Here is a 14,528-nt window from a genome sequence, read left to right on the forward strand (position 1 = left end):
TCAGACGTGTCACATCAAAGGGAAAGTGCACACTCATAGCAGTCAGAGCCTCACTTTCTTTCACACTCTCTGGTCTCCCCTCTACTTTGCTTTCTCTCTCAAACGCGCACATGTACACGGGCACACATGCATAGCATACTCTTTTCTCTACAGCACGCCTCTCCAATTTCCACAATCTGCCCAGTGCACTTAAGATTTGTCATTGGTCGCACCAGTGCACCTTTGGTCTGTCTATGTGTGTGTATGTGTGGAACTGTGGATGCACCTACCTATAGTATGCTGCAGGTGCTGGTGCACCTATACAGCATATGAAACCGTTAGGCGCATCAGTGCAACCAACTAAAACGTTAGGCTGGAGGAGCCCTGCTCATGCATGCACATCACAGTCACTCACACACACACACACACACACGCACACGCACACGCGCACACACACGCACACGCACACGCACACGCACACGCACACGCACACGCACACACACACACACACACGTTGAAGGCTACATCACAGATGTTTTGAAGTTTCTCTTCCTGCACCACGTTATGGTGTGACACATTTGTTAGCGATCTCGACTCTTCTGTTTCCCAAAATGTAGCCCAGTTCGTTCCGTACACCCCTCCACCTCCACCATCACATCACCCAAGATCTTCTGTCTCCATTCCTCTCGACTCGTCCCTCAGTCACCCACACTCCTCGGGAGTTCCGCAATCCGCACCCCGCCACCTTCCAACCGGACCAGCCGACGTCTACCCATACCGTCAGACCAGGTCCCCAGCCCACCAATCCCAACATTCCTCCGCTCCCGCACTTCAACACACCGATCTGGACAACAAATCACCCCACGACCAACCCTCTTTACCGACTGGACGGTAGCTGGCCTCCAGTGTGTGTGCTGAAGGATAAGGGGGTTCCCTCCCCCTTATCCCCCCATCTTTAGCCATCTATGTACGTCTCATGTCACGTATGCGCCCATTAACGACCATAATCCTATGTTTCTTTCAATCAATAACCTTAAATCTGTTTTGTTGAAGGCTTGGGCTTTCCTAGTGAATTTCCAAATAAGGTGACGATTCCTTATTTCAAGAGAAGGTTGGCAACCCTGCCCACTACTCTTCATCTCAAGAGTGCACTGCAGAACCCTCAAAAGGAGCTGAGCTGGAATTAAATTGATTTACATTTTTATGCCTGTTTTATACAGTAGCTCACCATACAATGTTGTCGCACAGAAAGAATAGGCAAACTTGTGATGCATCGCATTACTTCGCCACACACACACACACACACACACACACACACACACAGACAGACAGACAGACAGACAGACAGACAGACAGACAGACAGACAGACAGACTCACACTCACACTCACACACACACGCATTCTGTTGTCATCGAGTTTCTGCTTGATTATGTTCTTGTTGCCTACCAACCCTCCACAGACCCAGACGCCCCCCTTACATACACACACAGTCAATTGCCAGCGCTCCCATATTGCCTCAGTTGGAGATAGCATCAGTGTCTTTGTGGTTATGACCGGTTCCATTCCTCCACGGCTGAATCAGTGCCGATTGTGCTCCAGTGCTCACCATAGAGACCCTGCTGTATGCTTTATGATGTTCTTGGCTCAGCCAATCTGTTTTCATTGTACTGTGTGTGTGTGTGTGTGTGTGTGTGTGTGTGTGTGTGTGTGTGTGTGTGTGTGTGTGTGTGTGTGTGTGTGTGTGTGTGTGTGTGTGCGTGTGCATGTGTGTGTGTACTGTTTATACTATACTTGTGGGGGCGAAAATGTCCCCAAAAGTATATTACATTTTAAGAAATAGAAAATTATAGAATAGAGGTTGATTAAGAGAAAGGCCTCAAGCAACGGTATCAAAAAAGGAACCAGCAAAGGAAAAGATTTAGAGGTTAGGTTTATGTGTTGGGGTTAGAGTTATGTCACTTGTTTTGCACGCCAGTGTCGCCCACTGAAAATAACCGATCTACAGGCTCACAAGTGTGGTGCATTGCGAGCTTGTAGATCGGCTATTTTCAGCAACAACAAAAATGCCATTCATAAAATCACCATCCTAAAGTGCTGATGTCCTCACAAGTACAGTAATACAAACGTGTGTGTGCATGTGTGTGCATGTGTGTGCATGTGTGTGCATGTGCGTGTGTGTGTGCGTGCGTCTATATGTGACCTTATATGCTGCACACTCAAGTGTTTAACCCATTTAGACCTGAGGACGATTCTACAAATGTCTTCCTGACAGTTTTCTTGAAAAAAAACTGTGTTTCTATGTCAGTGGTTCTCAAAGTTTTTCATGTCAAGGACCCCCAAAAACTATTTGGAATTGGCCGCCGCCCCCCATCTGAAAATATGTTGTTCCAGGGACCCTGCAGAAGCAAAGATTTGACTTAAAAACATTAGCTCTCCAAGAACATATATTCAAAGATTTGTGCCACATTTTCACGATTTTTCAAAAATAGCAGATCTACAAGCTCGTAGCGCGGCACCGAGCTTGTAGATGTGCTATTTTTCAATAGCTAAAGTATAACATAATTCTTAAAACACCAAAAGGGGTTCCCGTCCACGAGGAGTGTTTTTGTGTGGTGCTTATCCTCCTATTCTGTGTGGATCCATTCAAGTTTACTTCAGCGAGAATGGGCCGCCACCCTGACCCCTTTTCCACCGGTTAGTTCTCCCAATGGGAACCGGTTCACTTCTTTTTGGCTGGTGGCATGCTGGCGGCTCGCTGCTTAACCAAGAAGCGACGTGTTTTCTTGTAGATATGCTACTTTTGCCATTTTTGAATTTGAATCCTGAAAAGTAACAGTTTTGGATATATGAGACAATATGGTAAATGTCAAGGCTTTGAATTATGCCCCATAATCCTATATTTGGTGTATGTATGTCAAGTAGTGCAATATAGCCAATCTAGAAGCTCACAGTGTGTGATGTTGCGACACGTTGTCAGCGAAGGAAATACAACTCAAAATAAAACAAACATCTTAAAAGGAGAGGCAGCATGACAGCCTCTCTCCATGGCAGCTTACATTACTAATGAGCTGTTTCCCTTATACTCTGAAAACTCCTCTCTTCCATTTCCAATGAACCAACACTCCGACAGTATATCAAAACCACAGCATTCCTGGAGTTTGTATGTTCTCCCAGTGTCCCCTAGGGTAGGTATACCCCTCACCCAAAACTGCAGTAATCCTGGTCTCTAAACTACCCACCCCTGGTCAGCTGGGGCACCTGATGGATTGGAAAGGAACTGGTTGGACTCCTCATGCATAGAAAGAAGCATGAGGTCAGTCCGCTGCCCTCCCAGGTTGGCTTGGCAGAGGGAGTGTAGCACCCAGGATTACATTAGATAATTGACACTGGGTGAAAAAATGGGTTACAAAATCGTGGGATAACATTTTTAAAAAATAGTATTCCAACCAACCATCCACCTCATGTTCTAATCAATCAGATCTTCAGGCACCAATCCAGTAGTGGAAAAAGTACTACATTTAAAAAAAAGTAAAAGTATCAATACTGCAATGTAGAAATAGTCTGTTACAAGTAGAAGTCCGGAATTCTAAATTTACTTACTAATTGTGAATGCAGAATGTCCCATTTCCCAAGTTTTCAAAAACAAATCTTTTGAAAATAGCAGATCTACAACCTCACATTGTGTGCTTGTAGATAGGCTATTTTCAAACGGCCGAAATGTTTTTAATTTATATTTTGTAATGTAATAATAATCAGTAACTTTGAGGTATTTGTACTTTACTTGAGAATTTCCAATTTCCAATAGGCTACTTTTACTTCTACTCCACTACAAATATTGTACTTTTATTCCACTGCATTTATTTGTAAACTTTAGTTACTTTGTATATTTTGATTATTATTACAACATATACATTGTAACCATGACTTCAACCCTATATAATATACATTTCATCAGATTGTGAGCTTGCAGATCTGCTATTTTCAAAAGATTTCTTTATACATTTGAAAACTTGAAACAGGACTTTTGGTATACTTTAAGACCAATTTTGATACCAATGCTTTTGCACTTTTACTCAAATACATTTTGAATTCTGGACTTTTACTTGTAACATAGTATTTCTACATTTTAACTTTTAAAATATTTGAGTACCCTTCCCACCACTGGCTGCTGAGATAAAGTGAATGTATAACGGTTCATATCGTTGCTGGCAGATCTCCATATATTCTAGTAGTGCATACATGGGCAACTGGCGGCCCGGGGGCCACACATGTGTCCCCCACCTTCACTTACTGTAATGTGCATAGAGTACCCGGAAGAACCGTCTAGTGTGCAAACGGGCGATCAATGTTAAACTCCAGCTGCACGGGGTTTCCTCATCATAAGTCCACGGGTCCGCCTGCAGTCCCTCCTCTTACCACTAGGGCCACGTTGGAGAGCCTCACTGGGGGCTTGGTAATGTGGCCCTAATATCGTTGATTTCAGCTGTTACAATTCCAAACATGCAAACATGACCTGCTTTAATCACTTCAGTCTAAATTAGAAGCTTAATGAGTAGTATTAAAATGTTATTATATTATGTTATATATCTTTTTTTATGTCCAATGTATTTGTATTTAGTTAATAAAGTTAACATAATTATAATTAAAAACATTTGAAAAAACATATTCAGGATTGCAATTCAAATAATAGCAAAAATAGCTGATCTACAAGCTCAAAACGTGTCGCAGAGTGCAGCGCGTTTTGAGCTTATAGATCGCTATTTCTGCTACGACAGTAATATGCAATGTGGCCCTCTGGAGTGAGTGTGGAACTATAGTGGAACTCTCCATCGTCAAAGTTGTCCACCCCTATCTAGTGTGTTTTCGTGAATGAATGTCCTACTTGATACAATGTCCTACTTGACTACAGTGTCACATAAAAACAATTTGAATCCTTAATAGTAACAGTTTTGGATTCGACCCGACAGAGACGATATGGCGAATGCAGTGTGAAAGCCTCTCTCTCACTACGCTGTCTTTCCTGCCATGCTGCTCTGTAATGTCTAATATTGTCCAATTATTTAACATGCACCAGAAATACATGTCAAGCTGCTTTGTGACGTCTCAACGGCCGGCCTTAAAAATATCCGGTGCGACTGGCCTGAGAGTAAGTGTGTTGTTTCCAACAGTGCGTATGGCAGAATATATAGCAAAATAGAATAGAAGCAGGGCCTTCCAGGTCCATGTGGGTCCAAGTCCAGATCCAAACTCAGCAGCCCTCTCAGCCGTTGCTGTTGGCAACAGGAGGAGGAGGTGGGGGGCTTTGGTCCTGGCAGCGTTTCATTAGGGTGGAGAGAATGCCAAGTTCACACTCTCTAGGGAGAAGATGGCCCGATGCAGGCGCCCATGGCACTTAGCCTTACTAGGCTCAAACTAAACCACCAGAGACCAGGCACACGCACACGCACACGCACACGCACACACACACACACACACACACACACGCACAGACACGCACACACAGACACAGACACAGACACATGAAGTGAAGGGATACACACATGCACTCACGCACGCATGCAGGCACCAACTTCACACGTGTTGGCCAACAGTTTGTTCAGCCAAACGATCATTTCAAAGGCACAAATGTTCCCTGATATAGCCTTTCCAATTTGAGTTCAAATTAGATTAAACTTTCAGATTGTTAATAATCAGATGGACACACATACTGTACACACTGACTGACACACCCCCTCTTCTAGATGGTCAGTTTATGTACATGGCCCAGGCTTCCAAATAAGTATGTCGAATCTGTACCCAAGGTTTTTTATGATTCTCAGTAATGGTTGGTACTTAGAATGTTTATCTTGCCTGGCCCATGTACAAATCAAAGACACAGCCCACCTCCAGAATCAGGACCTCCTTGTGACTGGTGTCAACAAAAACAATATTGGGTATATTCGGAATGCTGCCAAAGACATCACATGCATACCTGAAGCACTCTTGAATGTTTGTACATTGGTGCACTGGATGGCATGCATTTTTGCACTGCATCAGATATACTAGCCGGTCAATGATACGGTCGTGGCAAGCAATGTACACATTGCACTGCATCCATTATATGTGCAATGAATGGATTCTAGTTGGTTCAGAATCATGGTGGTTTTTACAGAGTGGAGTATGGGTGTCAGGAGATTGACAGATTGTAGTTGGTTGGTAATACTTGCAGTCTTGCTTTGGTGGTGAATTTTAAAACATATCCTCCCCAATAACAGCATTTTTGTACATCGAATGATCAGCAGAATGATCAGCAGAATCAACACAGGCCAACTTTCCCTGCAGTCGAAGTCCATGCCAGTGTTGTCTATTTCGTACTAAGCAGAACCCTTATAGCTGTTTCTTCCGGTAGTCTAATGTAGTCTAATGTGTAAATATACACAAACAAAGTCTAGTGATGCTAGGGTCCGTCCTTTTTCACTCACCTGCCTGACCTTACAGTGGTAAAACATATATAAATAATAATAATCAAATAGCCTACAGTAAATGAATAGACCATTCGTATATCTTTTGAGTCTTTTTGGGGGAAATAAATTGATTGATTGATTGAAATACAGTAAATTTCAAGCACAAACTCAATACAAAGATTGTTAGCTGTGAGTGGACGACCCAATTAAGCATTACACTTGTTTACAAGAGGGTCCACCATGTTCAATTCATCAAAACATTTAGAGACGTACAAATAGACACTTCTATATAGTCAAAGAACAGAACAGGAATTCATCATAGAGGTAAAAAGGGAAAAGCAACATATACAGTGAGGGGAAAAAGGGGGGGGGGGGGGGGATTCAGATTTTTATGAATCAAATCTAGAGAGAAAGGGAAGGAGTGTACAGTAGCCTGGTTAACCTCTTTCAAGGGGGAGTGGTTAACCAATGCTATTGAAATGGTAAATGATCTCCGCTCGTTGCCTCAATGTGTACTGTCCACTATAATGTTGCAAACCACAGTGGGGGATTCTGATGCAAGTGGTTGCAAGTTTAAACATGGTTCTTCATGAATCTTTGATCTGAACTAGGCCTAAGATCTTGTTATTTTTGTATAGGCGAAAATGATTTCATGGCTATTTGTATGGAGGCAACTAAATTCCCTGTGAATGCTGTACAGTTAAAATATGCATACGCATATATCAACACAAGGTTTCTGTTCCCCTTGGAAATAAATTGCTTCTGCATAATATGCACACTGTAAAATCCTGAATGTTAGTGGACCCTTACGGTTCCATTTGATTACATTTGTACACTCTCTGAGCTACAAATGGATGAATTAACACTGGGGATCTTACTGTGTACGGTATGTCCCAATTGTTCCAATATCCCAGTGATGTAATGCCTAATTGCCTAATTTACACATGTTATTAATGTTAAGATGGCAGGGGTTTTATACACTCAATATGGGATGGAACCTTCTAGTAAAAGTTGGCATCTCCTGGGCAGATGTAATTGGATTGCCTTGCTTAATGTGAGACCGTTACACAGTTACACAGAGCAGATGTTTGTAAGCCTGCAGTGGACAGATGCCTAGAAAGATGCCATGTCATTGCCAGCTGTGCTGCACAGCCACACAGGACTGGCATGAATACACTTACGCATGCACATGCACAACCACATCTGCACTGCACATATGTGTGAATGCGCACGCACGCACGCACACACGCACACAGACACATGAAGTGAAGGGATACACACATGCACGCACGCACGCACGCAAGCACGCACGCACGCACGCACGCACGCACGCACGCACGCACGCACGCGCACTTGAGTCAAGTCTAGTTTGCTACCGACTTGCCTTAAACATTTACTTAGGCTACTTACTTACACGTGTAGGTTATTGGTTCTAAATATCCTTTTTGATTTCGTTTTGCTTTCGGTTAATTGTCCAGCCCTAGTATAAAGTGACAAAGCATTGCAGCCTTATTAGCATTTCACTGATGTCCTCTTATCACATGTGTTTGTGTTTTTGTTTACAGATCCCAAGGTGAGCAGATCAGCTCCCCGTCAGCACCAGTGAACAGCTCAGTCTGCACAGTCGCCCGGGACAGAAAATGAGCGCTGCCCCCGTGAGCCCCTTGATACGGATCCTTCTCCTCCTCCTCTTCTTCATCCCCTTGCCCCTGGTAAGCTTTAACAAAAGGCCTTTATTTTTATTGTCCCTGTTCCAGTGTTGTTTAAGCGTTATGATGGTGAAAATCACGGGCTCATTAGCAATTTATGTCTGGTAAAAGAAACAGTCGAGCTAGGCAAGCCAAGTTCATCACTCATTTGATGTTTATTACTCTTTAAGTTTCATTATGTGTATTTTTTCAGATATTGAGTGTAATTAATCGATCATTTAAAATAGACAATTCATGTTTAAAATTCTACAGCTACAGTGTTGTTCACTTAAATAGTCACTGCCTACCCGCAGGTTTACGTAGGGGAGCGCAACAGAACAGTGGGGGGACCAGCGGTCTCTCCCACAAAGGCATGTCTTCACACCTCAGACCACCTGGATTGAGTGCTTTGTAATCGTGTTCTTTGTAATGCTTACTTACATTTGCATCCGTGCCTCTGCATTTGTTAAACATACTGTAAGCCTAGCGCTCAATAAGCTACTACAACAAGACTACAGAGTCTTATAGTTATCCCGTTGTGAGGCACAGTGGTGTGGTGCTATGAAAATAGCGACCTACTAACTAACACCTAAACCAAACCTCTAATGTATAATCATAATAATAACCCCTCTCTCTTTATTAAATTCCATTCCAGGCCTATATGTAGTTTCAGTTTATTTTTATTCATAGTGCAACATCACCCCAAGGGTTCTCTGGGTTTTTAGCCTAGATTTAAAACTGTCCAGAGAGTTGGCATCTCTAACAGCTGGAGGGAGAGCATTCCAGAGACAGGGGGCACGATGTGTGAATGCTCTGCCCTCATCCGCTTGTTTTTAATTATATTGTGTGACAGTGAGCTGAGCTGACCGGCATCCTGGGAGCGTAGTGGTCATCCAGTGATGTATGGTTCTATTAAACTGGACATGTAGGATGGAGCCAGTCCGTTTAGGGCTTTATGGGTCAGGAGGAGCACCTTGAAGTCTGTATGGGCAGCCAGTGTAGTGCTATGAGTGTTGGTGTGCTGTATGGGCAGCCAGTGTAGTGCTATGAGTGTTGGTGTGCTGTATGGGCAGCCAGTGTAGTGCTATGAGTGTTGGTGTGCTGTATGGGCAGCCAGTGTAGTGCTATGAGTGTTGGTGTGCTGTATGGGCAGCCAGTGTAGTGCTATGAGTGTTGGTGTGCTGTATGGGCAGCCAGTGTAGTGCTATGAGTGTTGGTGTGCTGTATGGGCAGCCAGTGTAGTGCTATGAGTGTTGGTGTGAAGTCTGTATGGGCAGCCAGTGTAGTGCTATGAGTGTTGGTGTGCTGTATGGGCAAGCCAGTGTAGTGCTATGAGTGTTGGTGTGAAGTCTGTATGGGCAGCCAGTGTAGTGCTATGAGTGTTGGTGTGCTGTGGTCCAATTTCATTTTCCTAGTTGGCACTCTAGCTGCTGCATTTTGGACTAATCTAATCTAAGGTTGTTGCTGTTGATGGTAAACCGGAGAAGATGTATTTCTAAATTTACAAAAACAATGAATAAACAGAACGTTAAAATGAAATGATGAAAGCGTGGACTAAAGGGTTTCGGCGTTTGGAAGTGAATGTATTGGACGAATTCTATAAGTTTCGCAGATGGAAGACGGCAGATTTTGTGATGCTTTTTATGTGGTGTACCAAGAATAGGGATTTCTGTGTCTGGCGATATGTAGGCCTATATAGTATATAAAATAAGACCCGTCTGAAGTGAGTGGTGCTGTTGGGGTGTCTGACTATTGGTTGTCTGACTATTGGTTGTCTGATTATTGGATGTCGGACTGTTGGCTGTCGGACAATTGGTTGTCTGACTATTGCTTGTCTGACTATTGCTTGTCTGACTATTGGTTGTCTGACTATTGGTTGTCTGGGATGCATACGGGTACAGGCTTTAGTTCCGACATACTATTGATCCGAAACCTCAATCCCTAACATAACCATAACCGCATGCACGGGAGCAGCACATGTCGGACCATCGCATTTTCCCGCGCTTCGGACCTTTGGTGGTCGAACATGCGCTGCTCCCGTGCTTGCGGTTATGGTTATAGGTTAGGGTTTGAGGTAGGTTGTCGGTCTAATGACAGTCGGGCCAGTAGTATGTCGGAACTAAAGCCTAGTGTACGGGGTGCACACGCAGATCCGACACACCAAAGGTCCGATGCGCGGAAACATGCGATGTGATGCGAAAATGCGATGGTCCGACATGCGCTGCTCCGGGCTTGCGTTTATGGTTAGGTTAGGGGTTTGAGGTTTCGGATCAATAGTATGTCGGAACTAAAGCCTGTACCCGCCTGTACCTGGTTGTCTTGTCTGACTATTGGTTGTCTTACTATTGGTTGTCTGAGTATTGGTTGTCTGAGTATTGGTTGTCTGATTATTGGTTGTCTGAGTATTGGTTGTCTGAGTATTGGTTGTCTGAGTATTGGTTGTCTGAGTATTGGTTGTCTGAGTATTGGTTGTCTGAGTATTGGTTGTCGGCTCTCTCAGTTTCCCAAAAAGCTCAGCTTCCCATCATGCACCTGTGCACAGTGTGAAGCTCAACAGTGACACTTTGTCACATGTTGGTATACCCTAAACATAGGGAGACTAAACAGAGGGACAGGGACACACATTGCTGTTCATTGGAGTGGCTGCACCACACAAAAATGTGTGTGTGTGTGTGTGTGTGTGTGTGTGTGTGCGTGTGTGCGTGTGCGCGTACGTGTGCGCGTGCGTGTACGTGTGCGTGTGTGGTCTTGTAAAAAAGTGTCTCAATTTCCGTCACTTGTGCATAGTCTGTCACATCACTATAATGGCATCACTACAAGGCTATGTTCTTGTTAATAAGCCAGATGTATTGGCTGCAATGATGGAGAATTACTGTTGTATTCTCATTACTTATTCATGGTTTACTTAGTCGAGTCAAATCCACTTAATTTATATGACACATTTCATACATACTGTATAGACAGCCAGCCAGCGAGACAGCCAGCCAGACAGCCAGCCAGCCAGCCAGCCAGACAGCCAGCCAGACAGCTAGCCAGCCAGACAGACAGACAGACAGACAGACAGACAGACAGACAGACAGACAGACAGGCAGGCAGGCAGGCAGGCAGGCAGGCAGGCAGGCACGTACACACACACACACAAACACACACACACACACACACACACACACACACACACACACACACACACACACACACACACACACACACACACACACACACTGTGTGTGTGTGTGTGCAGTCTTCCTGCTTTTAATAAATGACACAGTTGTGGCAGATTTCAGGTCATCACATGCAGTTTGTTCCAGAGAGTAGGAGTCAGGACCATAATGACGGAATGCGCCTCCATCACGTTTTGATTGATTCTAGGTACAGTTAGGAGACCACTGTCTGATGGTCTCAGAGGTCCGAATCGTATACGTAGGCAGGGTGAGGTTCAGAGATGTATTACATTAGTGAACCTGCTTTGTAAACATTAAGCTGCACTTTCACATCAATTCTGTATTTGATGAGGTGATCTAAGAATAAATGTGCCCAGCTCTTCTTGTCCCAGTGAGCACTCTGGCTGCAGCATTTCTTTTTTTTTAATTTACGAGGAAAAAGATGATCGTTGTCAGTGGGCCAGAGACCTCTCTCTCCTTCATGCAAGCTCTCCTCCCCACCCCATTTTCTTCTTGTCCCCACTCCACTTCACATACTACCTTCTGTAAATGAAAAGCAGTGGGTAAAGTCATTTTCCATTACAATATTCGCTGTGATCTCCCCTTTAGCTCAAGAGCAACAGAGTTATGTTTAAATGGCCAAAGCTTGTTGAGGGCCAGGATGTGTCTGCATATAAGTGAGCGATCGAGGCAGCAGATGATGGAAGGAAGAGAGAGACCCCCCCCTCCTCCAGGGCAGTGATGAACATTGCTCTCAACATTGCTCTCATCAATGTGCATGACATTAATTAAACATGTAAATATAAGCGTGCAAAAACAGGCGTAAATGTACAAGGCACGGAATGGTACTGAGCAATTTATGTGATTATAGGTCAAATATACAGCATGCTAAATGCACAGTGTTCCTTAGTCTTTTGTGCATCAAATACAATCCAAATAGGCCTATATAGGCCTACACACACACACACACACACACACACACACACACACACACACACACACACACTGTCGAGTTTATTCCGTGAGTGGGATCATTATAATATTAAGTGCCGGCCCAGCTTATATTTGTAACTTCATGTTGTGTCAGTTATGTATAGAATGTTGGTGCTATTATGAAGTTCACTGCCTATACAGTAAATACTCTGTGTTATATAAGAACAGAGATCCTCTTATCACCCAATTACAGTATGTCTCAGGGATGTAGATATTAATACAGCTAATTGGGAGGTAAATGTGTTACTAATACTATATACCAGGAATGCGAGTTCATACTAGGACAGGACATGGTATGGGGATAGGAAGTGTCGGGTGACAGAGGAAGGGGCGAGCTATACCAGGGGGCACGATGTGTTCGTTCATTCATACAGAAACAATGTAGCAAACGGGATGACGCGTTTAAGTAAGTCCTTTTAATGTGTTATATGTTCGTTAAATGCTCTAAATTCAGTCATAAATGATGCATCTATGCAGTCGCTATATCTGTGAATTAATAGTATGTATCTTGTGTTTCTCTTTGTGTTTGCAGTTATTACCTAAACGCCACAGTCTCAGGTTCCTTTGTTGTAATGATCATCAATGCTATTGTACTATCTAACACGGGCCAGACAAGGCAAATAAGGCTTTATACTGTACACAAGTGTAGTAGAAGTATGTTTGTACGTGTGTGAGTGTGTTATGAGATAATAGTAATAAAATGGCCAAAATCAAGTGATTGTTTACGGGCATTATTGCAACGTCGAGGCTATGTGTGTTTGAGTAATATTAATGTTACCTTGGTGTGTGTTAAATCACAGTTACCAGACCTGTTTGTTATAACCCCTTTGCGGAGGGTCTGAATCAGTAATTAAGCAAAGCTATGAAACAGCAAAGTTTAGTTATATCCGTACAGTAATAATTAATTGCGGTGTAACTCACCAGTAATAATTAATTGCGGTGTAACCCACCAGTAATAATTAACCGTGTGTAATCACCGGTGAGTAATAATTCATTGCGGTGTAACCCACCGACGGATTGCTGAAGCAACGGTACTTAATTCACCGTGGCTAAGTAATACGAGCATTGTGTGATCCACATGCTAATGAAAGCCATTGGCCCGTGTTAGCTTAGCTGTTAGCTTAGCTACTACGTGAGCAATGGTGGTTGTCTGCTGTTAGCGTGACGCTAGCTGAGAAGCAAGACAACGGAGGGACGGCCATCCAGCGTTTGCGGAGCATCGCTGACCCGTCGTCGATCGCCGTGTCCAAGGACCAGCGACCGAAACCCGTAGGCTGCAGGAGGTAGCTGATATCTGCGGGAATCATCCGTGCCGTATTGAGGTGACCTGAGTTGACTCGGGAGAGGATGCTAGTAGCGTGATCCTGCTGCTAAGGAGGTTGTGCCCTGGGTGCTAGGAAGCATCCGGTTTTGCCGACCTAAATAAAGAGTTTCAGTGCCCACATGAGTGCTTGTGCATTGGGGGGGAATATCGCTGGAATTGTGTGTTGCAGAAAGGAACTGTGCATTGACTTTGGGGGGTATACCAGACCAAGCTAAATTGTAAACAAGCAAGGAGCTAGCCACCTTCCCATTGACATTGCATTGTGCCTAGCAACCAACTAGCATTAGGCTAACGGTGGCTAACTGGCTGACTGACGCTAATGCTAAGCTAAAGGAGGGCTGACTGACGCTAATGCTAAGCTAAGGGAGGTTAACTCCAGTTGGATGTTGTTGGGGCTAGCCTAGCCAATGCTAACGCTAATAGCATAGGAATTGGGGCTACCGTATTGTGTATGTTTCACAGCACGACTGGCCGCCAGGGAGGAACGCCGAACCGGCCATCTAAAAAGAGAGACAAGGTTGGTGGGGGGGGCGAGCGAGTAGCCTCGTGTAACCATGGCAGCCTTAGATGCGTTAAAGAAAGCGCGCTCGGCGAGCCAAGGCGCGTTAACAAGGTTAACGACCAAAGCCAAAAGTACGGCTGCCCATAAGTCCGAAAGTGAACTTAAGGCTTTACTGAAAGACATGGATATAGGTTTTGATGAGCTTCTAACTTGTAGCACGGATTATACAAGTGCAATGGTAGAGGCTGATGAAAACGCTATGGACATAAAAGTTGTTAGTACGAGACTCGATGCCGCAAAGATATCCTATCTTTTGGCTCGGACAGAATTGCAGGAAAACTTATGGAAGCGGTTCATAGAAGAGTCTGTGCAGCGCACCCTCAAGTGGGCGGCAGAGGCAGCAGACAGAGCGCGTCCTGACCGTTACGAAGAACAGG

The 14,528-nt window shown here is 44.1% G+C and overlaps 1 protein-coding gene across 1 annotated transcript in view; it reads left to right on the plus strand.

Moving 5' to 3' along the window:
• The window catches only part of adcyap1r1b (adenylate cyclase activating polypeptide 1b (pituitary) receptor type I), a gene marked incomplete at its 3' end in the record, with an annotated part of 57,114 nt that overhangs the window by 15,449 nt on the left and 27,137 nt on the right, over positions 1-14,528 (plus strand). The window contains exons 3-4 of the mRNA XM_079505461.1: positions 682-870; positions 8,005-8,135. Of these exons, the coding sequence (XP_079361587.1) occupies positions 682-870; positions 8,005-8,135 (320 nt within the window). The remainder of the gene's footprint in view (positions 1-681; positions 871-8,004; positions 8,136-14,528) is intronic.

This window comes from Electrona antarctica (assembly GCF_951216825.1).
Source record: "Electrona antarctica genome assembly, chromosome: 7".
NCBI classification, from domain to species: Eukaryota; Metazoa; Chordata; class Actinopteri; order Myctophiformes; family Myctophidae; genus Electrona; species Electrona antarctica.